This window comes from Thermomyces lanuginosus (assembly GCF_041956635.1).
Source record: "Thermomyces lanuginosus strain ATCC 200065 unplaced genomic scaffold VTN49scaffold_27, whole genome shotgun sequence".
Taxonomy (NCBI): Eukaryota; Fungi; Ascomycota; class Eurotiomycetes; order Eurotiales; family Trichocomaceae; genus Thermomyces; species Thermomyces lanuginosus.
This window is the reverse complement of record NW_027192361.1, coordinates 1,762,675-1,782,279: the sequence shown is the minus strand read 5'-3', so window position 1 is coordinate 1,782,279 and position 19,605 is coordinate 1,762,675. Positions and strand designations below refer to the sequence as shown.

Genomic DNA, 19,605 nt, shown 5'->3' with positions numbered 1-19,605 from the left:
TGAAAATTTGTGGAGACAAACGAAATCATATATCCTATGCTGGCATCGAGATAGTACTCGGTCGCCCGATATTATGGTACTTTACACTGTAAACCACGAAACCACGAAATCACGCCAATCACCAACTCCTTTAATCAAAAGGATTCGTTCTCGTTCCCCACCAGGTCAAGAACAAACTGAGCCCGACAGTCTCAAACAGTCGACTAACCAACCCCACAGCCACGGTGTCTAACGGTCTCTTCTCTGTGAAGATCTGGGCAAGGAGCTATCAAACATTGTTAGCAAAACACTTCCTCAAAACAACGGAGGTGACACAACATACACTCGGAGCCGAACTCGCGAAAAAGATCAAACTTCCCAAGTATGCAGCACCCTTGTAAGACAACGTGCCGGTCGCATTGATCAGCGCACCGACACCGTACGCCTGCATTGCGCTCCCGACGGCTGAGCTTCCCCAGGCGGTCACAGCGCTCGTCGTCTCCTTGGACTTGACGAACTCCTCCTTGGTGTTGGCGGACTGTGCACGATGGTAGACATCGCCAAAGACGGGGGCTAGGATGCCGAGAGAAGCAGTGTGGGTGAACACAGCGCCGAGGGCGATAGCGGAGGGCTTGACAGCCGGAAGGTCTGGACTATTGATTAGCATCACCGTAACTCTTCCGCGGCAGACGTGGACATACATTGTAGAGTTGCCATTATTGTTTAAGTCACGAAAAGTATTTGATCTGATATGAGTAGGGGCAGGTATTTCGAATCACGATTCGTACCAAAAAAGAAGATGGGAAAAGCGGCTTTGAAGGCCTATTTCAACCACCTGTGTCGACGAGGCTAGCGCATAATGTGGCCGGATGCATTGACGATGACGTCGTCATGACCGCATTTAATCCTGCCCTGGGCGATAGACTGTTAATAGCCCTGCAGTAGAAGGGAATGCGGAGCCTTGGTCCGGCTGCGGAGTGGTCTAGTTCATGCAGTTCAACACCCGAACTGGGAAGACCCTGGCTGCAGCTGGAATGACGTCAGTGATATCTCCCCGCAGAAACAGGCAAAAATCGAGTCCTTCGCTTGAGCTAAATTAATCCAACCACATGAAATTCTTGACTGTCGATGCTCAATGCGTCTATCGTACTTGCTGAATCGAGAAGCACTCTATTTTCAACTGGTGTTGCCCAATTCAAACAGGGCTCGCGCCGGTTTGACCTGCAGGTAACATTACTAGGGTTGAGCCCTCTTAACTATGACCGGAAAGGGGATTACAACTTCGAGTAGTAGCCGACTATTTCAGATGGCCAGCGATGGTCATTTAGACGCCTCTCGGCTTAAATTGAACTGTCATTTGCAGTCGTCTGCCATTGCGTTTACAGTGAGCACGTCGTACAGTACATTTGCGAATTTCAATATGGGACATGTCGATGAGACGGGGACAATCTGCTCATGGCTTTCTTGGATAACGCCTCCGATGCGCCAATGAAGCAGTGATTGAGAGGTGCCGACGGAAAGAGGACGGTCGCGCACAGTGAAGGAGTTCAGTACCTAAGAGAGGTGGAGTGCCAACGGACGACAGCCAGACTAAAATAGGTTTAAGCTACTCCGTACTACCTGTAGTTCTCTCGAATACCTTGCTGGCCCAAACTCCGATATCTTTCTCACATCCTGAGACAATTGTAGGTTAGTTAGACTAACACAAGAGAACCTCATCCTGAGCAAAAGCGAGTTCCTTGGCCGCATTCATATTAGAACATTGAAAGAACGTCCACGTGCCACCGGAAGACTAGGTACGGGTGCCTTCAGCCGAAGACTCGGCTCGACCCCTTGGTGGACAGTGTGATCCTTGGAGTCTTGGACCCTTTCACTCACTCGCTTCGTTTTAGACATACATAAAGTTGGTGATATGTAGGCGCTAGACCGCGGCAAAGGGACGTTCGGCCCTGCAGCACTGATTGGCAGATGGAGTGACCTACAAAGGGCCGTGCAGAGTGTAAGCCAATCCGGGCCAGTTAGTTCACCTTGAATCGGCCCAGAATGCTTTACTCGTTCCAGCAAACCACATCGCGTTGGATATCTTGCAGGTCTCGCTTTCTCAATCCCAAGAGCACCATATGACAGGTCGTCCATATTGCGCAGAAGGTTGCTGCCTCTGTTACCGTTTTAGCAGAGATGCAGCAACGTCGCCAGATGGTTAAGATCTTGATGCTTATCCACCCGCACATACTCATACTGAATCGGATACCTGGAACCAACTCCGAGTCGAAGCTGCCGGTTCGAGGCCGTCATGGCCGCTCTGACGCCGTACAAGAATTGGACCGAGGAAGCCATGGTCCTTGCCAGCCAAGCCCGCGCAGACGGCCGGAAACGCAACGTGCGCATGATACTCAATTTGTGAGCACCCCCTATTCAACGTCTCCACGGAGTATTTAACGGTATACATCTAACCACAAATGACACTCGCAGCTATGTCGTTTACGGCCAGCGTCCGAAGAATTGATCAAGGTGGAATCTTGGCCGGACAACATTGTAACAAATGTTGTCCGTAGCGGAAATGGGATGTCTAACGCAAGGCAAACCCTACATCAACAGGCTAGTAGACATTGTAATAGCATTCTTTGAGGTTAAACCAAAATGCCGTGATCTTTTGCCCAACAGACAACTGTCGATGTCGAGTTGAGTCTCCGTGATTTGAATCTGGAATTCAAGAGGTCCATCCCAGCGTCGCAACTATTTTCCGCACGTTGCAAGACAGTCTGGTAGCTGCCGTCTCCCTCATTAGTTGGCGCTACGAGAGGAGATCGGCATGCCGTAGACCTACTAGACTCGTGGGTCCTGTTACTGTTACAGGGAACCACGCGACATTAACGTACTTGTTTTGCTGCTTGTGTTTCGATACTTCCTGTGACCATCGGACCTCTTCGCTTACTCCCCTCGACTACAGGGCACAGACTGGCCCGTCGTTTGCCGGAGACTTGAGGTTTGGCAGTCAGGGCTCTGGCCGTGGCCGTCGATGACTATCGGGCCGGGCCGATGTTTTTCCGCTCTTCTTTTTTTTTCTTTCCCATTTCGGCAGGTCTTCTTCCCATCTCGAATGACCAGAGAAGACAGGAACAGGAAAAGGACCAGCAGATCAGACCAGTCATGTCCGACCAGGAGGAGGAAAACGCGGTACTCGCTTTCGACGAATCGCTGGTTCCCGTGCGAGAGCGAAAGCTTCCGGGTATCACCTCCTTGACCTTCGATAAGCTCTTGAACGAGCCCCTCCTTCTCAAGGAAGATCTCAAGTCCGGCTGCGGCGGGCAGCTATGGCCCGCGGGTATGCTATTAGCAGAGTATCTTTTGCGCGAGCAGCGCGAATCTCTCCGAGGGAAAACTATGTTCGTAGTATGCACCGGTCCCCAGCACATTCTATAACCCCCCCGCAGCCCTACTGACATTCAAATGTGATAGAGTTGAACTCGGTGCTGGAGGCGGACTGGTCGGATTGGCTGTCGCTCGTGGCTGCCCCCCGCTCGATAATGAAGATCAAAGTCTGATCTACATCACCGATTTACCGGCAATGTTCCCGTTGATGAAGGAGAACATCGCGCTCAACAAGGACCTCGCGCCCCGCGTGCAGCCCGTCGTGCTCGATTGGGCGCATCCTCCGCCGGAGGAGATCCCGCAGCACCCCGCCGTCCTGCTTGCGGCGGACTGCGTCTATTTTGAGCCCGCATTCCCGCTGCTCATTGAGACAATGGAGCGGCTGATTGGGCCCGACACGGTTTGCTATTTCTGCTATAAGAGGCGGAGGAGAGCGGATCTGCGGTGCATAAAGCAGATCAAGAAAAAGTTTTCCGTGGAGGATCTTCAGGGGTTTGTGGACGCGAGTGCATACGCACGGGAGAATTTGTTTCTTTATAGAATAACGAAGCAGAAATGAAAAAAATTATGAAATCCTTTTGCACCGGAGATATATACATACATGCCGGTTCTATAGAATGCCATCATCATCACAGTTTCAATCGATCGGCTTGGCTCTTGTTCTCGCCAACCTTCTTGCCGTCGAGGCTTCTCAGCTCTCCCTTCTCTCCAACGACCTTGACACCGCCCTTCTTCAGGTCGCTGAGCAGCTGCTTCTTCTCCTCTTCCTTGCTGTTCTGTGTCGTGGTCTGCGTAGCCGCCTTCTTCTTGGCTTCCTTCTTCTTCTTCTTCCGCAGGCGCGCCTTTTCTTCTCGGCTCATCTCGTCCTTGGCCACCGCCGCGCCGCTCTTCGTGACCACCTCGCCCTTGAGCGCGCCCTGCTCGCGCGGATTGTAAATCTCCTGCGGAGCCAGCCGGCTTTGTTCGTCGACGCCGATACCGGCAGCAGTCGGCCGCGCCTCCTCCATCGCGATGGTGGCAACGTCCGTAATAACGTTGATCTGCGCCTGTGGCGGCTGTGGCTTGTAGTGCCAGTTGGACAGGGTGTCCAGCTGACTCGCGACCTCTTTCCACATTTTCCGGATCTCCTCGTGCTCTTTGCGCAGCCTCTCGTCTTTCGGGTCGACGTAGTTGGCGTCCGTAGCCTGTAGGTGATCGGCCTCGTAGAGCTCCGCAAGGCTCTTCTGCGGCTTGTTGTCATCCAGCTCGATGCGGCCCCGACGTCCTTCACCATCGGCAACGGATAAGGGGTTGCGCCGGATTACTTCGTCAAACTCGCGCGCAATGATGCGCCTCTTGATCAGTTGCTCGATTTCTTCTGTTGTCTCGCTCGTCACAACGGGCACGGGTTTCCCGACGTGTTCGAATTCGAGGTTGTGCTCGATCAGCGAATTCGACGGACGCTGCGATGCCCTGGCTTCACCAGCATACATCCATTCTTTCTTGGCTACATTGGCGGCTTCCAGGCGGCGAATCTCGTCTGCAATCTTTGCCTTTTGTCTCTCGTGTGTGGATTGGTTTCCACTACCGGACTTCTCCCGCTCCGACTTGTCCTCGTCGGAGACATCGTCGTCTTCGAACAGATCACGGCGGACATTCGCCATTGCCCGTTCGACTTCTCTGTCTAGATCTTCTTGCGACTGCGGCTCAGGTTGTGTCTTTGGAAGCGGCCTGCTCTTCTTCTTCTCCGACGCTTTGCGCGCTGGGGGAGCGAAGAAATCATCGTACATAATGTCGTTGGTGTTGATCCATTCACGATCCTCACCCAAACCGTCGTCAGACTTCTCTTCGTCGTCCGAGTCGTCATCGCCGTGAATATGATCAAATGTGGGGCCGTCCTCGTCCTCGGAGCTGTCGTCTTCTTCATCTTCTGCTTCTCTCCGACTGCTCTTTTTGCTTTGTTTGGAAGTCTTGGCCGGTTTGGCAATGGCGTTGGGGTCCGCATGCCAGTCTATCGGCTCCTCGTCTTCATCATCTTCATCCTCGCCTCTTTCGTCCAGTTGCTCAAAGTACTGAGTCTGTCTATTGAATTCGTCGATTGAAAAGAAGCCATCGTTCAGCCCGAACGGGTCTTCGACATAGGTTCCCCCATCCTCTTCCTCTTCCTCTTCTTCCTCCTCCTCGAGCTCGGATTCGCCCTCTTCTGCTAGTTCGTCCTCATCATGATCGACCTCTTCCTCCTCCTCGTCATCGTCCACACCCTCCTCCACACCGTCAAACTCCGACTTTTCTGCCTCATCGGCCTCCGAGACCGACTCAGCGGTCCCCTCATCTTCAATTTCCTCTTCATCTGACTCCGGGAACTGCTCTTTTGACGACGACTCTCTTTCTACCCGTTGGGACTCACTTTGAAGAGCAGAGAGATCCCGAGTGACTTGATTCGCCGTCGCATTGATAATCCGAATAGCCTGCTCCCAAATCTGACTTGCCGCGAAACCATCGACATACAGTTTCTGCAATCGTAGGTTCTCGCCACCGTCTACATCCGCTTCTGATCGCTTGCGCTTCTTTTGAAACTTCTGTCGTTGCTGTTGGAATGTCGAGAGGCTGCTTGCTAGCGGGTCGAGATAATTTTTGGCCAAAAGCCGCGAGGCATGGTGCAATTCGCTGGATGGTTGGAGGAACGAATGCGGCGACTCCGTAATGGAGTGCGTGACAGTCGCGGCGTCGGCCATTGCAGCGTTCGACCTTGAAGAGCTCGGTGTTCACTTGTCGCAAAGATGCAGCTCTTGAACAAAAAAAATCTTGGTCCCCACAAAATAACTATCACGTGAAAGTTGTCGATCCAGGTGGGTCCATGTCATGTGACGAAACCATCCTGATTGGATAATAATGGATCTATTTCGTCATTGACGTCGAGTCGAAAACATGCTTGAATTCGACATCGAACAGGAACATGAGGTTGAATGCTGGCCATGTTGCTAGCTTATCAGGCTGGGCTCGTCAATCTTTATGTATGTGGACGAATATCACCCTTGGATAGCTCTTCGTGGTTTATATCGTTTGAATTCAATGAATTTGGTTCACTTCTTCGGTTGCGATGATCCACCAATATCAGGCCCGGTCAGGAGCAATAGAAAGCATCAAAGACTATCCGAGAAAACCCCTAGTCAAGAAGGAGTCCCGTAGGGACAAATTTCCGATTCCCGATAGGGCATTTTTTAGAGGCAAGATGTCATTGGCATCTAATTGCGTACCAACGTCACCGTGACGGAGCTCTCCCGATGCAGAATATATCTGGGCTTCCGCAGAGTTGAGGCCAGCCATGTGGCTTTTGGTTTCGATTGTTTCGACCGATAAACAGTGGATCACTATCCAGGCCTGTTGCTTCAAGTACTTGACGAACATAGGAAAAAGACAAGATGGCAGCTCCGGCTACAGATCAGTTTCAACCCGGTGAGCTAGGAAATCTCAACCCTTTAGGCATGGAGCCTCTAACATGGAAATCAAGGGCACCGTATCCCCGTGCACCATCAAGATAAGCCGGGGTTTCAATACAAAATGCCCCATCCCAAACCAATAGATGACCTGCTTCCGACCGACGATGGCGGGTTCCAGCCATACAAGGCTGCGGGAAAACTCAAGGGCCGGCGGGCCATCATCACCGGAGGTGACTCGGGCATTGGCCGGGCCATTGCCATCCTATATGCGATGGAGGGTGCCTCGAGTCTGATCGTGTACCTGCCTGAGGAAGAACAGGATGCGCAGGCCACTAAGCGCGACGTCGAGAAGCATGGCGTCAAATGTCACTTGCTGGCCACTGACCTCCGGAAAAAGGAAAATTGCAGAAAGGTAGTTGAGACGGCCCTTAAGGAGATGGGTGGTATTGATATCCTCATCAATAATGCGGCGTTCCAGCATATGCTGCAGGATATAAGCCAACTTTCTGAGTATGTTGATTCCCTTAGTTGAGTAGGATCTTGCGACAATGGTTGACCAGACTGCGCAGGGAACAATGGGAACACACCTTTGACACCAACATTCATCCATTTTTCTATCTCTCCAAGTACTGCCTGGAGCATATGAAACGAGGCGCCACCATCATCAATTGCTCCTCCGTGAACCACTACATTGGCCGTCCCGATCTTCTGGACTACACCTCGACCAAGGGCGCCATTGTCGCCTTTACCCGGGCTCTCTCGAACCAGCAGTTGAAAAAGGGTATTCGCGTCAACTGCGTTTGCCCAGGACCTAGTACGTGACATCTTGTCTAATATCTCTTCTGACGGCCACCAATTAATGAATTTTATGCAGTTTGGACACCGCTCATCCCGTCGACGATGGAAACAAAGGCCATGGAGGAATTTCACATGGTACCCATGGGCCGGCCAGGCCAGCCCAGTGAGGTTGCAACCTGTTTTGTGTTCCTGGCCAGCCCGGATAGTAGTTATATTTCGGGACAATGCTTACATCCCAATGGAGGCGTCCCGGTCAATGGTTAATATGGAGCAACCAACGGGCGCATTGTATAGATTGCAATGTTATTCTATTCTTTGGATCTGAAATGACTAGGAAACACGGAAGCAGACCCAGCCGCCTTCGGCAGCACCTGAAGAAACGACAGACTGGCACTGTACAAGCTAGAGAACATAGGGAAGCTGACTTTTGCCACTTATCTAAAACTACACCAAGGAATCCGCTCATCGCCTGTACCACATGCGCGTAACCTTTGTGTTCCTCATCTTCTTCTGCAGCTGGAAGATGCCGTACATGAGAGCCTCCGAAGTTGGCGGGCCTAGAGAATTTTTATCAGCAACAATGTGGATAGTCCCAAGGAAAATCAGCCACTTACATCCTGGCACATAAATATCAACCGGCACAATTCGATCGCAGCCCCGAACAACCGAGTAACTGTAGTGGTAATATCCACCACCATTCGCGCAGCTGCCCATGCTGACCACCCATCGGGGATCGGGCATCTGGTCATAGACCTGCCGCAACGCGGGGGCCATCTTGTTCGTGAGCGTGCCAGCAACAATCATGACATCGGACTGCCGCGGAGATGCGCGGAAAATAATTCCCAGGCGGTCCTGGTCATACCGTGGTGTCGAGACGTGCATCATCTCGACGGCGCAGCAGGCAAGACCGAAAGTCATGGGCCACAGCGAGCTCTGCCGGGCCCAATTCACGATTTGATCCAGCGTGGTCCTGTTTGCGTAGATTGCACGGTCAGCCTTTACGCTCGATATCCAAACAATACGAAAAAGGCACAGCCGTACAGTGCATATTGCATCGCGCCCTTCTTCGGCTCTTGACTCGGCAAAGGCACCTCCCGCCGGACCTTTCCCGACGCGGTCAGCGGAACACCGCTCTCATCTTTGTGCTGCAGCGCGGTCGCGGGCTTCGGCGCGGTGCTCGAGATGCGTGCGACTTGCGGGACGCAACTCAGAGGAGCTGCTCGGAGGGATGCTGCGAGCGGGTCAGCGTTGGAAGGGTGAATGGATTGGAGACGGAACGTACGGCGCAAGAGCCCTGTTCGAGCCAATGATGCCATCTCGTGTTCTTTTCGGGATCTCAATGCACGAGAGGTGCGATCCTGAAAAGAGCTGGGCTCTATATATCGATCAATGTTCGCGAGATGTGGTTGTGGCGACCAGTGACGAGCGGGAGATGATCGGAATGATCCTTTCTGGAGGCGGATTACCAGGAGTAGTTAGTGGTAAATTTGATACAGAACGGTATCAATTAACATCAGGCAAATGAGTGTTCTTTGAGAAAGTTTTCGTAATTACAATGTCAAGGGATTGGAACGCGCTAAAACGATTTTGAATATATCACGTGATTACACTTACTTTATCTGGTAGTTAATCAAGTTATCGTATTGATGACTAAGCGGAATCCAAATCGATTATTTCCTGACATCCTGATTGGCCCACCGTGGATATCAGATCCTAGATGCCATTCTGTCGGACAGTGTGCTCCGACCCTCCGACTCTGCCACGTCCTCCTGGCGTAGCCCTGTTTAACATCATGTGGTGATGGCTAAAAGCAGCCTGGCCCCATTAGGTTCCCTGTGAGATGCACCGTCGGGCCTTACTCCAGGAATCAGTCATTCGACCAACATGGCCCGAGCCAAGAGTCAATGGGCATCGAAGGGTGCCCTCAAGGACAGAATTCACCGAACAAAATATCAATGCCTCTCGACTCGTCAGCAAAAGGCCGGTCGACGGTGCTAACCTCCTCCGTGGTGGACCATTTTGGCAGCTTGCGCCTTAGGGCCCCAAAAGGAGGATTGCCCCAGTACTGGACCCCTCTTTCATACGCCGATACTCTGAGCGATTTTCTTTCTTAGTCGACTTATTCGATGTCCTCAAAGGAGGAGGATGACTGCTTCAGGGCACTGAGATACCGCAGGAGAAGCGATCCGGGATAAGGGATTAATATCGCGTTATTGAGGGACAACGGGCACAACTGCTGCCCACTGCAAGAGGTCATGGTGGTGATGGTATGCAGTTTGCAGGACACGCTCCCGGCCCACATACCTTGTGTGCGCTCTTGGGACAGCGGGGGATGGACATTCTTGAACAACAGGTCATCATGAAGTGGCATACAATCTTCCAACTATTGTCGTACCCTCCGAGAGATTCCGGGTCTTGCTTCGGAGAGACCCGGTGAGCATAAGATTGTCCAGCCAAGCTTTACGCTCTGGCTCCATTGGTGAATCGAGAGCACTCTGATTGGTTGGTTAATCTCCCGTTTAGAGTGAGAAGCTTTGGTCTGGGCCTCTGGGGAATGCCCTATGTCAATTGTCAACTAAACTTAGCTGCACGTACTACTCGCCCTCGTATTGACTGGACTGGCGAGTGATTTGAAATCATGCACGGATGGATTCATCCCGTGAGCCGAACGCTTAAAGCACAAGCATGACCTAACTATTGTGGATAAGGAGGAAAATAGGCGAAACTTGACTGTATCCTCGATTCAGATAGTATGTACAGTGCCCTGCTCTCTTCATATTGCACCTTCATGCGTTAAGTCATTGAAAGGAACTCGAGATGGTATCGGTGACTCGAGCGGGGCTTTTGCGCCGTACGTACTTTCTCTCTGAATCTTCGTCTTCGGACGCCCTTCGAAGACTCACCGGCTGCAGCATCCCTTCGAGCAGCTCCTCTGAGTTGTGTACCGCAAGTAGCACGAATCTCAAGCACCGCACCGAAGCCCGCGACCGCGCTCCAGCACAGAAATGAGGGCAATACAGCCCTGACCGTGTCGGGGAAAGTCCGGCGGGAAGTGCCTCTGCCGAGTCAAGAACAGAGGGAAGGCGCGATGGAATATGTACTGTACGGGGGTTTCCCAACAAATGGGTATTGGCAGCATATTATCTCTTTGAGGATACTGACCAGCGACCTACACAAACAGGACCACGCTGGATCAAATCATCAATTGGGCTCGGCAGGGCTCCTTGTGGCCGGTGACATTCGCGTTAGCATGCTGTGGTGTCGAAATGATGCATGTGTCAATGCCACGATACGACCAGGACCGTCTTGGGATTATCTTTCGCGCATCTCCCCGACAAGCTGATGTCATGATTGTTGCGGGAACCCTCACGAACAAGATGGCGCCCGCTTTGCGGCATATCTATGACCAAATGCCCGATCCCCGATGGGTCATCAGCATGGGTAGCTGTGCAAATGGTGGCGGGTACTATCATTACAGCTACTCAGTTGTTCGGGGCTGCGATCGAATCGTCCCAGTGGACATCTATGTGCCGGGTTGTAAGTGTTTGGCCAGTCGCGATTGAGGGAGCTACTGACGGTATTCGTTTCCCAGGCCCGCCAACTGCCGAAGCACTCATGTACGGCATTTTCCAGCTGCAGAGGAAGATGAGGAGCACAAAGGTTACGCGCATGTGGTATAGACGATGACCGGACCCTCTCCATTAAATGGAGATAGTAGTTCTGGGTGGTGGACGCCAACTCTCCTCTCCACTCATCATTTTCTCCATGTTGTATTATTATTGATGATTGCTGAACACTTGCTGTTCTTCGGGTGTAGCTAAAAGGCGGTCCTGGGACTGCTCTCGCGTTCTCTAGTTGCATATCTCGATTTCGATATCAGGTGCAGAACGAAGTATTTGCTTCATTTCCTCGAATAATACTAGAGTTGGATAGCGGAAAGAAAAAGCACTGCGTCTAGAACTAGCCGTGCTCTGATTGGTTGGACACTTCATCTCTTCATCACCAACACCCTCCTCCATGCTCTCCAAGAGCGGAACCAGCTTCACAAGCTCATAGACGCTCCAGCCAGCTTCCTCAGCACTAATTCAGTGACCATGCCATCTATTGCCTGTATCGGGATCGTTGCCAAAAATGTACGGTACAAAATCTTCTGACAATCCTTCAATGCTACTAAAGCTAAGCATCAGAATCAACCAGGATAATCCATTGCATATCGCCCTCTTCCCACCTTTTACCGAGGCACGGCTGAAGTTCAGCTTCCTCATCAATTCCTGTTTGGACATCTTCGATCTCCGACGCAAGCACACATCCGTAGACCAGGACCTGGGCCTGCTGCAAGCGCTGGACGAGAGATTGGCCGTCTATGGATGGCTCACCAACACGGGCGTCAAGTTGCTGATCTTTGTCGACCTCGCGGGCGGCAAGCAACTTCCGTCAGGCGGCGCCGGTGATGCTCGGACAACAGCCGTCACGGGTATTAAGGACTCGGATTTGAAGCCGGTATGTATACGGTATTGATTCTTTGATTACGCTTTAACTAATAATACGTATGTAGGCATTCCGAGCTTTGCAGTCAGCATATATTCGGCTACTTCAGAATCCGTTTTATAACCCCGATGATCATACCGCGGCGGCGAAGGTGACGTCTACTCGTCCGTCCGTGGGCATCACTGATCGCAAGTTTATCAACGAGGTCAATCGTATCGGCACATCTTGGGCGCCGGGTGTTACCCACCTCTGATCCTGTTGCATTGCGTCCCCTGATCTCCTTCAGATTTGCCTGGGAGAGCCTGCTTCTGCTGAGGCTACTCACGCCGATAGATCGTGCTCAATGGCAGGCAGCGTGCAGTTGGGACGGTTAGTGGGGTTATCAGCCATCCCAGTTGCAGTCCAAGAATACGCCGCGTCAGACATTATGGAAGAGGGCTCCGCTGGATGGAACGTCTACTGTAGTGGGAGACAGTCCAATTCCAATGGCGCAGTCAGAATTGAATTCTTGCAACGGAAATGATGAGAGCAGGTGCTCTCTAGGTCTGGAAACAAATCTGCGGTGATTAACGATCTAATGCATAAGCATCCTCATGATCAGCAAATAGTTTCGATAGAATACAAGATTATTTCAAGTCTAAATCTTCGCTTTCCGTCTTCTCCAGCTCCTTCAAGACATCTTCCACATCTCTCGGATCGCAGATGGCCCAGACACCGCCTCCCTTGGTCGGGACGCGTCCAACCTCCTTGCCTACGAGATTCCTCCCAACCTTACCCGGCCCGATGCCAACCCAGCGCTTCACGCCTCGATCCTGGTCGAGATACTTGATGCTATCCCACCATCGCACTGTATCAACACACTGCCTTGAAAGCAGGTCCTTCAGGTCTTCCTTAGACCGGAACGGCAAAGCCGACACGTTGGAGATACACGGCATTGTCGCAGGGAAGTTGATGGGAACCTGCTCCAATGCATGTCTCATGTAGCGAGCTGCGGGCTCCATAATCGGACTATGGAACGGACTATCACTCTTTAACCGCACTGCGCGGGGATCGTGGCCGCCGAACTGCCGGAGCTGAACCAGCAGCGACTGGATCCTTTCGATACTCCCGCTGAGCACAATTTGATTTTTAGAATTCATGTTTGCAATACGGACTTGTTGGAAGGGAGACGAATCGTCGCTGGAGTCGTCTCGGGAAACAGCGGAACCGGGCTCGATAAAGTCATTAATGGCTGAAACTAGGCCCGGAAGATGCTCCGGCTCACAGATCAAGGCAATCATCCCAAAGCTCTGGCCGGATGTTTCCGAGGCCTTGCGAGTGCATTCGGCCATGATCTCCGCACGCCGGCGCACCATGGTCAACGCGGACGAGAAGTCAATGTAACCGCCCGCGACCAACGCTGCGTATTCTCCTAAACTATGTCCTAACGAGACGTCAATTCGGTCCTTTGTCTGGAACCCGAACTCCTGCTCAAGAACACGCAGGATCAGAATTGACGTTGCCATGATTGCCGGCTGGGAATTCTCTGTCATGTTCAGCTTGGAGTTTGGGCCCTCGGCAATCACGCGGGATAATGAGAAGCCCAGGATACTGTCCATCTCATCCATGAATGGGCGCGAGGTTCGGGGAAATGCTTCCAGCCATGGTGTGGCCATGCCGACACGATGGACACCATGCCCTGCCGCATGGTTAACCAATACTCGTCCAGTCAGAGGCGGGGCCTCTCAGAAACCTGCCTGGAAAAAAGAGAGCTGTCCGCAGCGGCGCTAAATCTGTGGCCGCTTGCATAGAAAGCCATTGCCTTGTCGACGGCCATCTTCTCCGGCGGAGAGCCGAGAGAGATTGTGCCGTGATGCGTCGGGGAATGGAGCACAGCATCATGACAGGCACCAGAGCGCAAGACAACGTGTCTCAGCTGCGAATCCCTGAGCTCCGAGCATGATGGCAGCCGCTCGGCGTTACGAAGTCGTCCACTGGCGACTTTAACAGGAACCAAGGTAGTGCTCCGGCCAAGCTCCCGAATCGGCTCTTCTGTTGTGCTTCGATCCGACTCCCTCTGGGTTACTTGTAACCCTACGGGGAAACGGGAGAGCGCATCTCCGGGAATAGCCAGATTACATAATCATGAGAGCAGCGTAACGCGCTATTCCAGATCCGGTAAGAAGCATCATTTTCCCCAAGTCAACCTTGTTGACCCGAGCTTTCTGCTGTCAACAAAAGCGTCCTCCTTCGACGCCAGTTCTTCTCTCCGCGTCGAATTTCTTGCGCTTGTCTAGATCAATTGCATTGGCACGCGGAGAGCGCCTTTTCTCCGCATTTTGATTGTTCCTGGCCTTCACTAATCAGGAGTTTCACGTCCTTTTGGACCGCGGCCATCTGCAAATGAACTCGTCTCATCCGTGACACTCGACCGCAAGATGTTCGCACCGGATATATTGACAGGTCGTGCGCTGCGCAGCTCTCGTCGGCGGCAAAGGACAAGCTCTGATGAATCGGTGAAACCGCCAAAGGCCAAGCGACAGCGATCAGTTCTAGGCGAAAACGCTTTTTCAGCCCCCGAATCGACCGTCGATTCGGACCAGAGAGAGTCGCGCCGGCTTTCGAAACCAGTCGCCGGCACTGAGGCATCTGATGGTGAAGTCTCGGAGGCAACGCAGAAGCACCTCCCTGTCAGAGGGCCAAAGAAGACCGAAAAGTCAGATGCGTCCGACAGGGCAATTGTATTGGTGTGTATTCGCGGGTTACACATGCTGTTTTTGAATACTAATGATCATCACTAGTCGCAAAATGATTACTATACTGTTTCGCAGCTTCCGTCGCAACCTGATCAAGTCCTCGAGGCAAGCTCAGGAAGTAAGCTGGTTCTTGACCCCGAAATTCGAAGGCGAATTTCGTAGCTAATCGGATCTAGCTTCCTCTCGATGTGTATTTGGCGACAATGGATACGCGCTTGTCTTGACCGCGTCGCACGCACTAATATGGAGGTATACGTCGACCAGTTCGAATCCGGCAGCTGAGGTTCTTTCGATTGCGATTCCCAGCTGGTGCAGAACCTCAGATGGAACAGCTTTGATGGGGACCTTTGTGTCGAACCCGACATCAGTGACTCCAGGATTGATGGTCATCAGTCCGCATACCGGCAGGATTATGTATTGGGAAAGCGCCTCCAATGCTGCCGTTCTTGGACTTCCCAAGCAACGCCAGAGCGGGCTGCAAGGTGCGATCTCGGGACTCATGTCTGGGGAACAGGTGACAGATGTGGTCAATGCGGAGCCGTCTGGTGTCGTGGTGACCTTGTCATCTGGTCGCATCTGCCTCATCACGTTGAGAGATCCTCAGGGGAAGCCTACAATCTCCGCAAACTTCCTCAAGAACGCGTTGAAGATGGGGCCCACTGGCTTGTTTGGCAGCTTGAAGAGCGTGCTCGGCGGCCACCTGTGGAAGAAGGATGTTGCCGCTGCTCGGCCAGGCAACTCCTCACAGCGCGGCCAACGAGATGTTGTCCTCGTCTCTTCTTCGGGCTTGATGGAGGTTTGGGATACCCATTGGAACGGTGTCAACGTTTTACGATTGCAACAGGACATTCGCGACGATGTTCGTCACGCTCTTCATACGGAGCGTGATGATTATGGATCCGATTGTGACGTGAAGATCCTCGATCTCATCACCGTTCCCAAGGACGCCAAGTCCGCGTCGCAATCACAATCAGAGGAGGAACCTCATCAGGAAACATTGCTATTCTTGTTGGTACTCCTTCTGTATGGAGGTGAACCCCGGCGTATGGCTGTGATTAAGAGCAGCCTGGTCGACAACGAACTCGAGATCATGTCAACTCACGAACTCGAGCCCATCAATGCCAAGTCGGCCTCGAGCGCTCCGACACCACGGTTATATGTTCCCAAGCCGCTTGATACAGCGTTCATTGTCTCCAGCCGAGCAGTCACTGTTCTCTCCCTGTCTGAAGTGGCTGCGTCTCCCTCTGCGCAGTTGCTCATGGATGTCGCTCCGACGCCGTTTCAGGACCGACTCCAGTTCCGAGGGGATGGCAAGTACGAGGTCATTGGTTGCGGGATTGAGGATCAAAGCCCGGAGATCAAGACTTCAGGCTGTTTGGTAATGGTGCGGGGGTTCGGTCTAATCCGCATCGCTGCATTGCCACGCGAAAAACGTGATGACGAGTCGGAGCTGATTCGTGTGACGGCGAAACAAAAACTGGAGCAAGCAGTATTCTACGGTACCATGGCGAACAATCCGTTGGAGTTTGACAGCGAAAGTGATCCGGCGTTTTCAGTCGAGGAATTAGAAGAGGCAGCTTTAGAGATTTGCGACGAGTTGCTGCGATCAAGCTCTAAGTTTGTCCCCAGTGCTACAATTTCACTCGACCAGCATCTTCGGCTGCGATCCAAGGCAATCAGCGATCTTGGAACAGAGCTCTTGCGGCGTAGAGCTCCTATTTCGCGCCAGGCGCGGTGGGAAATGCTTTGGGCGGCCGAGAAACTTGCCGCGCAGCGCGCAATGTGGAAGATTGAGGAGGGGTTCAGGAGGCGACCGGACAGTTCAGAGACATTCTTGTCGCGTGTCCTGGAGAGTATGGCGGACAGATTCAAGACAAAATTCACACCAGGTGGTGCCGCCGGGAATGATCATGTGCGACACTGGTTCATTCATGACTCGTTTCAAATGGAGCATGTCATTCCTTGGATCTTCAATACCCTGCGCGACTCGAGGACAACGCAGCGGTCGTCCCCGCAATTCGCGGATTACATTCTCCAAGCGGGTGAGTTGTCTCTAGCAGTGCTGGAGACGGCTTTCCGCTTCCGAGAAGAACATGCTAGTAACTTCGGTCTGGAGGAGGAAGTTTTTGAAGACGGCGTTGCGTCTTCGTACAAAGATTTGCCGGAGTTTTGGACGTCTCGTTCCATCGTGTACTCCGAGACAGATCACCTGCTCGACCTTGAGCTTGATAGTTGTAGGTCGTGGCAGCAGCAGATTAGCTCCAAAGGCGAAAAGCCCAATGAGTCGATCGCGTCAACATGGCAGCGAATCGCGGAGAACAGCTGCCGTAGACTGCGGGTGTTTGGTCAGATGCATAACGAGCGCGTCCGCTGGCTGTCCGCCCAGACCGAACAAAAATATCTGGACGAGAGCGCATCTCTTGAAGAGACGCATCGAAAGCAGCGCAAGTGGCAACTCTTCAGGGCCGCAGCCCTTGGCCAGCTGCGTCAAGCTATATCCCTTGCAGAGCAATTCCGCGACATGGAAGCCCTGGTAGAGCTCATGGTCGAAGTTCAGGACCAGCTCGCGGGAGTGAGCGCTCCTCCGAATGAAAGAATATGGGCAAAGCAGGACCCAGTCGTGGCCAATAAGACGGAATTCCAGCAGATGATTGGCAAGTACTTTGAGACGTTTGGAGAAGCGTGGGCCGAAGCCTTCTTTGGCCGTCAGATTATTACCGGACAGCCCGGCATGATGTTGTCGATGAGCGAGTACCAGCCTTACGTCACCCGCTTCCTTCGAAAGGATTGGTCACGCGCTCGCCTGTCTTGGATCAATGATATAATCGGCGAGAGCGATTACGAGTCTGCATCGGCGACTCTGAAGAAGCTAGCGCTGGAACACGAGTCCAAGGTGTGGGACAAGCGGGTAGAGCTGTCGCTTGCGAAGCTCACCCAGCTAGCAATTTGGGAGAAGACGGACGGTGCACAGTCTGCGGAGTCGCGGGACGAGATCCGTAAATTGGACGATCTACTAGAAACCACGGGCTTCCAGGAGCTGATCTACGACCACATCTCTCCAGCCCTTCAAGGGGCCATTGACCGCAAGGCAGAGCTCCAGCTAGCCATGGAGCACTTTGCGCAGCATATTGTCGGTGGGCGGCCGGCCCTCAAAGAGCTTCTTGAGGACGCCCTGGCCCGGGTCGTCAACCAAGAGGCTCTGACTGTTGAGCAAGCCATCGATGTCCTGACTCTGATGGACCCGGTTAGCGTTCCCGAGGGGGCAGAAAGCCCCTTGCTCGGCCGGGAGTTCCACTTAGCTCTACGTTTCCTCCGGCTCAGCCGTTACGCCGATACTGAGCCAGCCTACTACGAAGCCCTGGCAAAGTTGATTTGGCGGCGGTGCATGATCCGAGACGACTGGACCAGCATGGGAGGCGGGCAGACGCAGCCAAAGCTGGACGCCGACGTCGAGGCGCAGGTACGGCAGACCGCCCTGGTGCGGACTTTGACAGAGTGTGCCACGGAGGGTAAGCAACCGTGCACCCAGAAGCCCCCGTCATTAGTACTAATACATCCCTTATATACAGACATGCTCGAGAAAGAACCCAACACACAACTCTACCCGCGCTTCACCCCGTCCCAGATCCTCAACTCTTCCAACGACATCCTCCAGCGCCGTTTCCGCCCGGAGCAATGGCCACATATCCGGACCGAGCTGGAGCAGGAGAACGAGACGCTGGATATGTACATCCGCGACGGCAAACTGGAGACTCTATTCAACGACCTCGTGTCGCTGGCTACCAAGGATGCCTCTGGAATTGGAGTCGGAGCTGGGATCGGAGCCGGTAATGCCGGCGTGCCTTCCAGTCCTACTTCTCCCACGAGGGGTGGCCGTGAAAGACAGGGGTCATCGAGCACGGGAACGGAAACGGTTAAGACAAGGCTTACTTGGGTTTGAGCTCTGGCGTTGGATTGTTCGTGTAAGATGAACAAAACCGAGATTTGTTGTATTGATAGATGGATGATGCATGTTGCGTTGTTGATTTGTGGGCGTTGGTGGTGGTTCGATTTTGAGCTTGGGGCAAAATGTATAATGTTTTTTACTCGTGCTGTTCATGACGTAGCCTTCGATATGTAATGCATGCCATACATACACCTACGGAGCAATTATCCTGCCGAAGCAGCTGTTGATGGCTGACGTCCAAGCGGTGTAGAGCTAGGGTTTACGACAATCTCGCCAAGGAATGACCATCCACGCCCGCATTCCTGGTCACCTAACCCACCCGATTCAGGAGCCGGGGTGAAGTCCAGGGCTGCCCAAGTCTCCCACTTCTCCTCTCTTCCCAATCTTTTCCTCCTTTCCTCTTAACTCTCTCTCTCTCTCGTATGGCTTTCTCTTACGTCCCTACACCACCAGAGTGGTGGACTACAGTAGATTAAATTTAGAATAACTGCATCTCTACACGCTCAGTGGGAGCTAGCTACTACTGGATAGATGGTCAGTGATTAGTCCAAAGACGCTACAGGCCCCCGACGACGAACGTCGAGCTTTGAGGCACGGAAAACGAGCGTTCATGTTGCGGTCATCGCGGAGGGCCTTGGGGCACACAGGGCCGCCGTCTCTAAGGTTTCGGAATCAGAAGTTCATCTCTCGCGAAGAGACACCAAAATATGAACACGACTCCCTTGTTGTCGAAGGTTCATGTTCTATTTCTGTCAAATCCTGGGTCACCGTTACCGGTGGAAAGAAACAGAAGATTGGTGGGAACCGCACGCCGTCGCTGGAAGTCTCCAGGATGTCTGAAGAAGATACTGTAATGCCATCCACGCGA

General features: G+C 52.7%; 11 protein-coding genes across 11 annotated transcripts; 6 read left to right on the top strand and 5 right to left on the bottom strand.

The window, feature by feature from the left end:
• Nucleotides 1-130: 130 nt before the first annotated feature.
• VTN49DRAFT_2913 (uncharacterized protein) lies at nucleotides 131-696 on the bottom strand (the record flags this gene model as incomplete). Its single annotated transcript, XM_069410691.1, has 3 exons — nucleotides 131-265; nucleotides 323-627; nucleotides 681-696. The coding sequence occupies 3 exons, from the start codon at nucleotides 694-696 to the stop codon at nucleotides 131-133; spliced, it is 456 nt and encodes a 151-aa protein (XP_069269471.1).
• A 1,576-nt stretch (nucleotides 697-2,272) lies between these two features.
• Nucleotides 2,273-2,485, top strand: VTN49DRAFT_2912 (uncharacterized protein; the record flags this gene model as incomplete). Its single annotated transcript, XM_069410690.1, has 2 exons — nucleotides 2,273-2,379; nucleotides 2,452-2,485. 2 exons carry the CDS (start codon nucleotides 2,273-2,275, stop codon nucleotides 2,483-2,485), a joined length of 141 nt encoding a protein of 46 aa, XP_069269470.1.
• A 644-nt stretch (nucleotides 2,486-3,129) lies between these two features.
• Nucleotides 3,130-3,910, top strand: VTN49DRAFT_2911 (uncharacterized protein; the record flags this gene model as incomplete). The annotated part of the gene is made up of 2 exons (XM_069410689.1): nucleotides 3,130-3,365; nucleotides 3,439-3,910. The coding sequence occupies 2 exons, from the start codon at nucleotides 3,130-3,132 to the stop codon at nucleotides 3,908-3,910; spliced, it is 708 nt and encodes a 235-aa protein (XP_069269469.1).
• Nucleotides 3,911-3,980: 70 nt separating this feature from the next.
• VTN49DRAFT_2910 (uncharacterized protein) lies at nucleotides 3,981-6,065 on the bottom strand (the record flags this gene model as incomplete). Its single annotated transcript, XM_069410688.1, has 1 exon — nucleotides 3,981-6,065. The coding sequence occupies one exon, from the start codon at nucleotides 6,063-6,065 to the stop codon at nucleotides 3,981-3,983; it is 2,085 nt and encodes a 694-aa protein (XP_069269468.1).
• Nucleotides 6,066-6,752: 687 nt separating this feature from the next.
• On the top strand, nucleotides 6,753-7,832 carry VTN49DRAFT_2909 (uncharacterized protein; the record flags this gene model as incomplete). Its single annotated transcript, XM_069410686.1, has 4 exons — nucleotides 6,753-6,786; nucleotides 6,842-7,280; nucleotides 7,340-7,584; nucleotides 7,645-7,832. The coding sequence occupies 4 exons, from the start codon at nucleotides 6,753-6,755 to the stop codon at nucleotides 7,830-7,832; spliced, it is 906 nt and encodes a 301-aa protein (XP_069269467.1).
• A 198-nt stretch (nucleotides 7,833-8,030) lies between these two features.
• VTN49DRAFT_2908 (uncharacterized protein) lies at nucleotides 8,031-8,884 on the bottom strand (the record flags this gene model as incomplete). Its single annotated transcript, XM_069410685.1, has 4 exons — nucleotides 8,031-8,125; nucleotides 8,183-8,538; nucleotides 8,610-8,799; nucleotides 8,851-8,884. The coding sequence occupies 4 exons, from the start codon at nucleotides 8,882-8,884 to the stop codon at nucleotides 8,031-8,033; spliced, it is 675 nt and encodes a 224-aa protein (XP_069269466.1).
• Nucleotides 8,885-9,687: 803 nt separating this feature from the next.
• VTN49DRAFT_2907 (uncharacterized protein) lies at nucleotides 9,688-10,045 on the bottom strand (the record flags this gene model as incomplete). The annotated part of the gene is made up of 3 exons (XM_069410684.1): nucleotides 9,688-9,811; nucleotides 9,873-9,884; nucleotides 9,942-10,045. 3 exons carry the CDS (start codon nucleotides 10,043-10,045, stop codon nucleotides 9,688-9,690), a joined length of 240 nt encoding a protein of 79 aa, XP_069269465.1.
• Nucleotides 10,046-10,385: 340 nt separating this feature from the next.
• VTN49DRAFT_2906 (uncharacterized protein) lies at nucleotides 10,386-11,255 on the top strand (the record flags this gene model as incomplete). The annotated part of the gene is made up of 4 exons (XM_069410683.1): nucleotides 10,386-10,419; nucleotides 10,481-10,670; nucleotides 10,750-11,105; nucleotides 11,161-11,255. The coding sequence occupies 4 exons, from the start codon at nucleotides 10,386-10,388 to the stop codon at nucleotides 11,253-11,255; spliced, it is 675 nt and encodes a 224-aa protein (XP_069269464.1).
• Nucleotides 11,256-11,662: 407 nt separating this feature from the next.
• VTN49DRAFT_2905 (uncharacterized protein) lies at nucleotides 11,663-12,309 on the top strand (the record flags this gene model as incomplete). The annotated part of the gene is made up of 3 exons (XM_069410682.1): nucleotides 11,663-11,701; nucleotides 11,766-12,068; nucleotides 12,124-12,309. The coding sequence occupies 3 exons, from the start codon at nucleotides 11,663-11,665 to the stop codon at nucleotides 12,307-12,309; spliced, it is 528 nt and encodes a 175-aa protein (XP_069269463.1).
• Nucleotides 12,310-12,682: 373 nt separating this feature from the next.
• VTN49DRAFT_2904 (uncharacterized protein) lies at nucleotides 12,683-13,937 on the bottom strand (the record flags this gene model as incomplete). The annotated part of the gene is made up of 2 exons (XM_069410681.1): nucleotides 12,683-13,734; nucleotides 13,793-13,937. 2 exons carry the CDS (start codon nucleotides 13,935-13,937, stop codon nucleotides 12,683-12,685), a joined length of 1,197 nt encoding a protein of 398 aa, XP_069269462.1.
• Nucleotides 13,938-14,473: 536 nt separating this feature from the next.
• Nucleotides 14,474-18,731, top strand: VTN49DRAFT_2903 (uncharacterized protein; the record flags this gene model as incomplete). The annotated part of the gene is made up of 4 exons (XM_069410680.1): nucleotides 14,474-14,782; nucleotides 14,837-14,909; nucleotides 14,968-18,300; nucleotides 18,361-18,731. The coding sequence occupies 4 exons, from the start codon at nucleotides 14,474-14,476 to the stop codon at nucleotides 18,729-18,731; spliced, it is 4,086 nt and encodes a 1,361-aa protein (XP_069269461.1).
• Nucleotides 18,732-19,605: the final 874 nt, after the last annotated feature.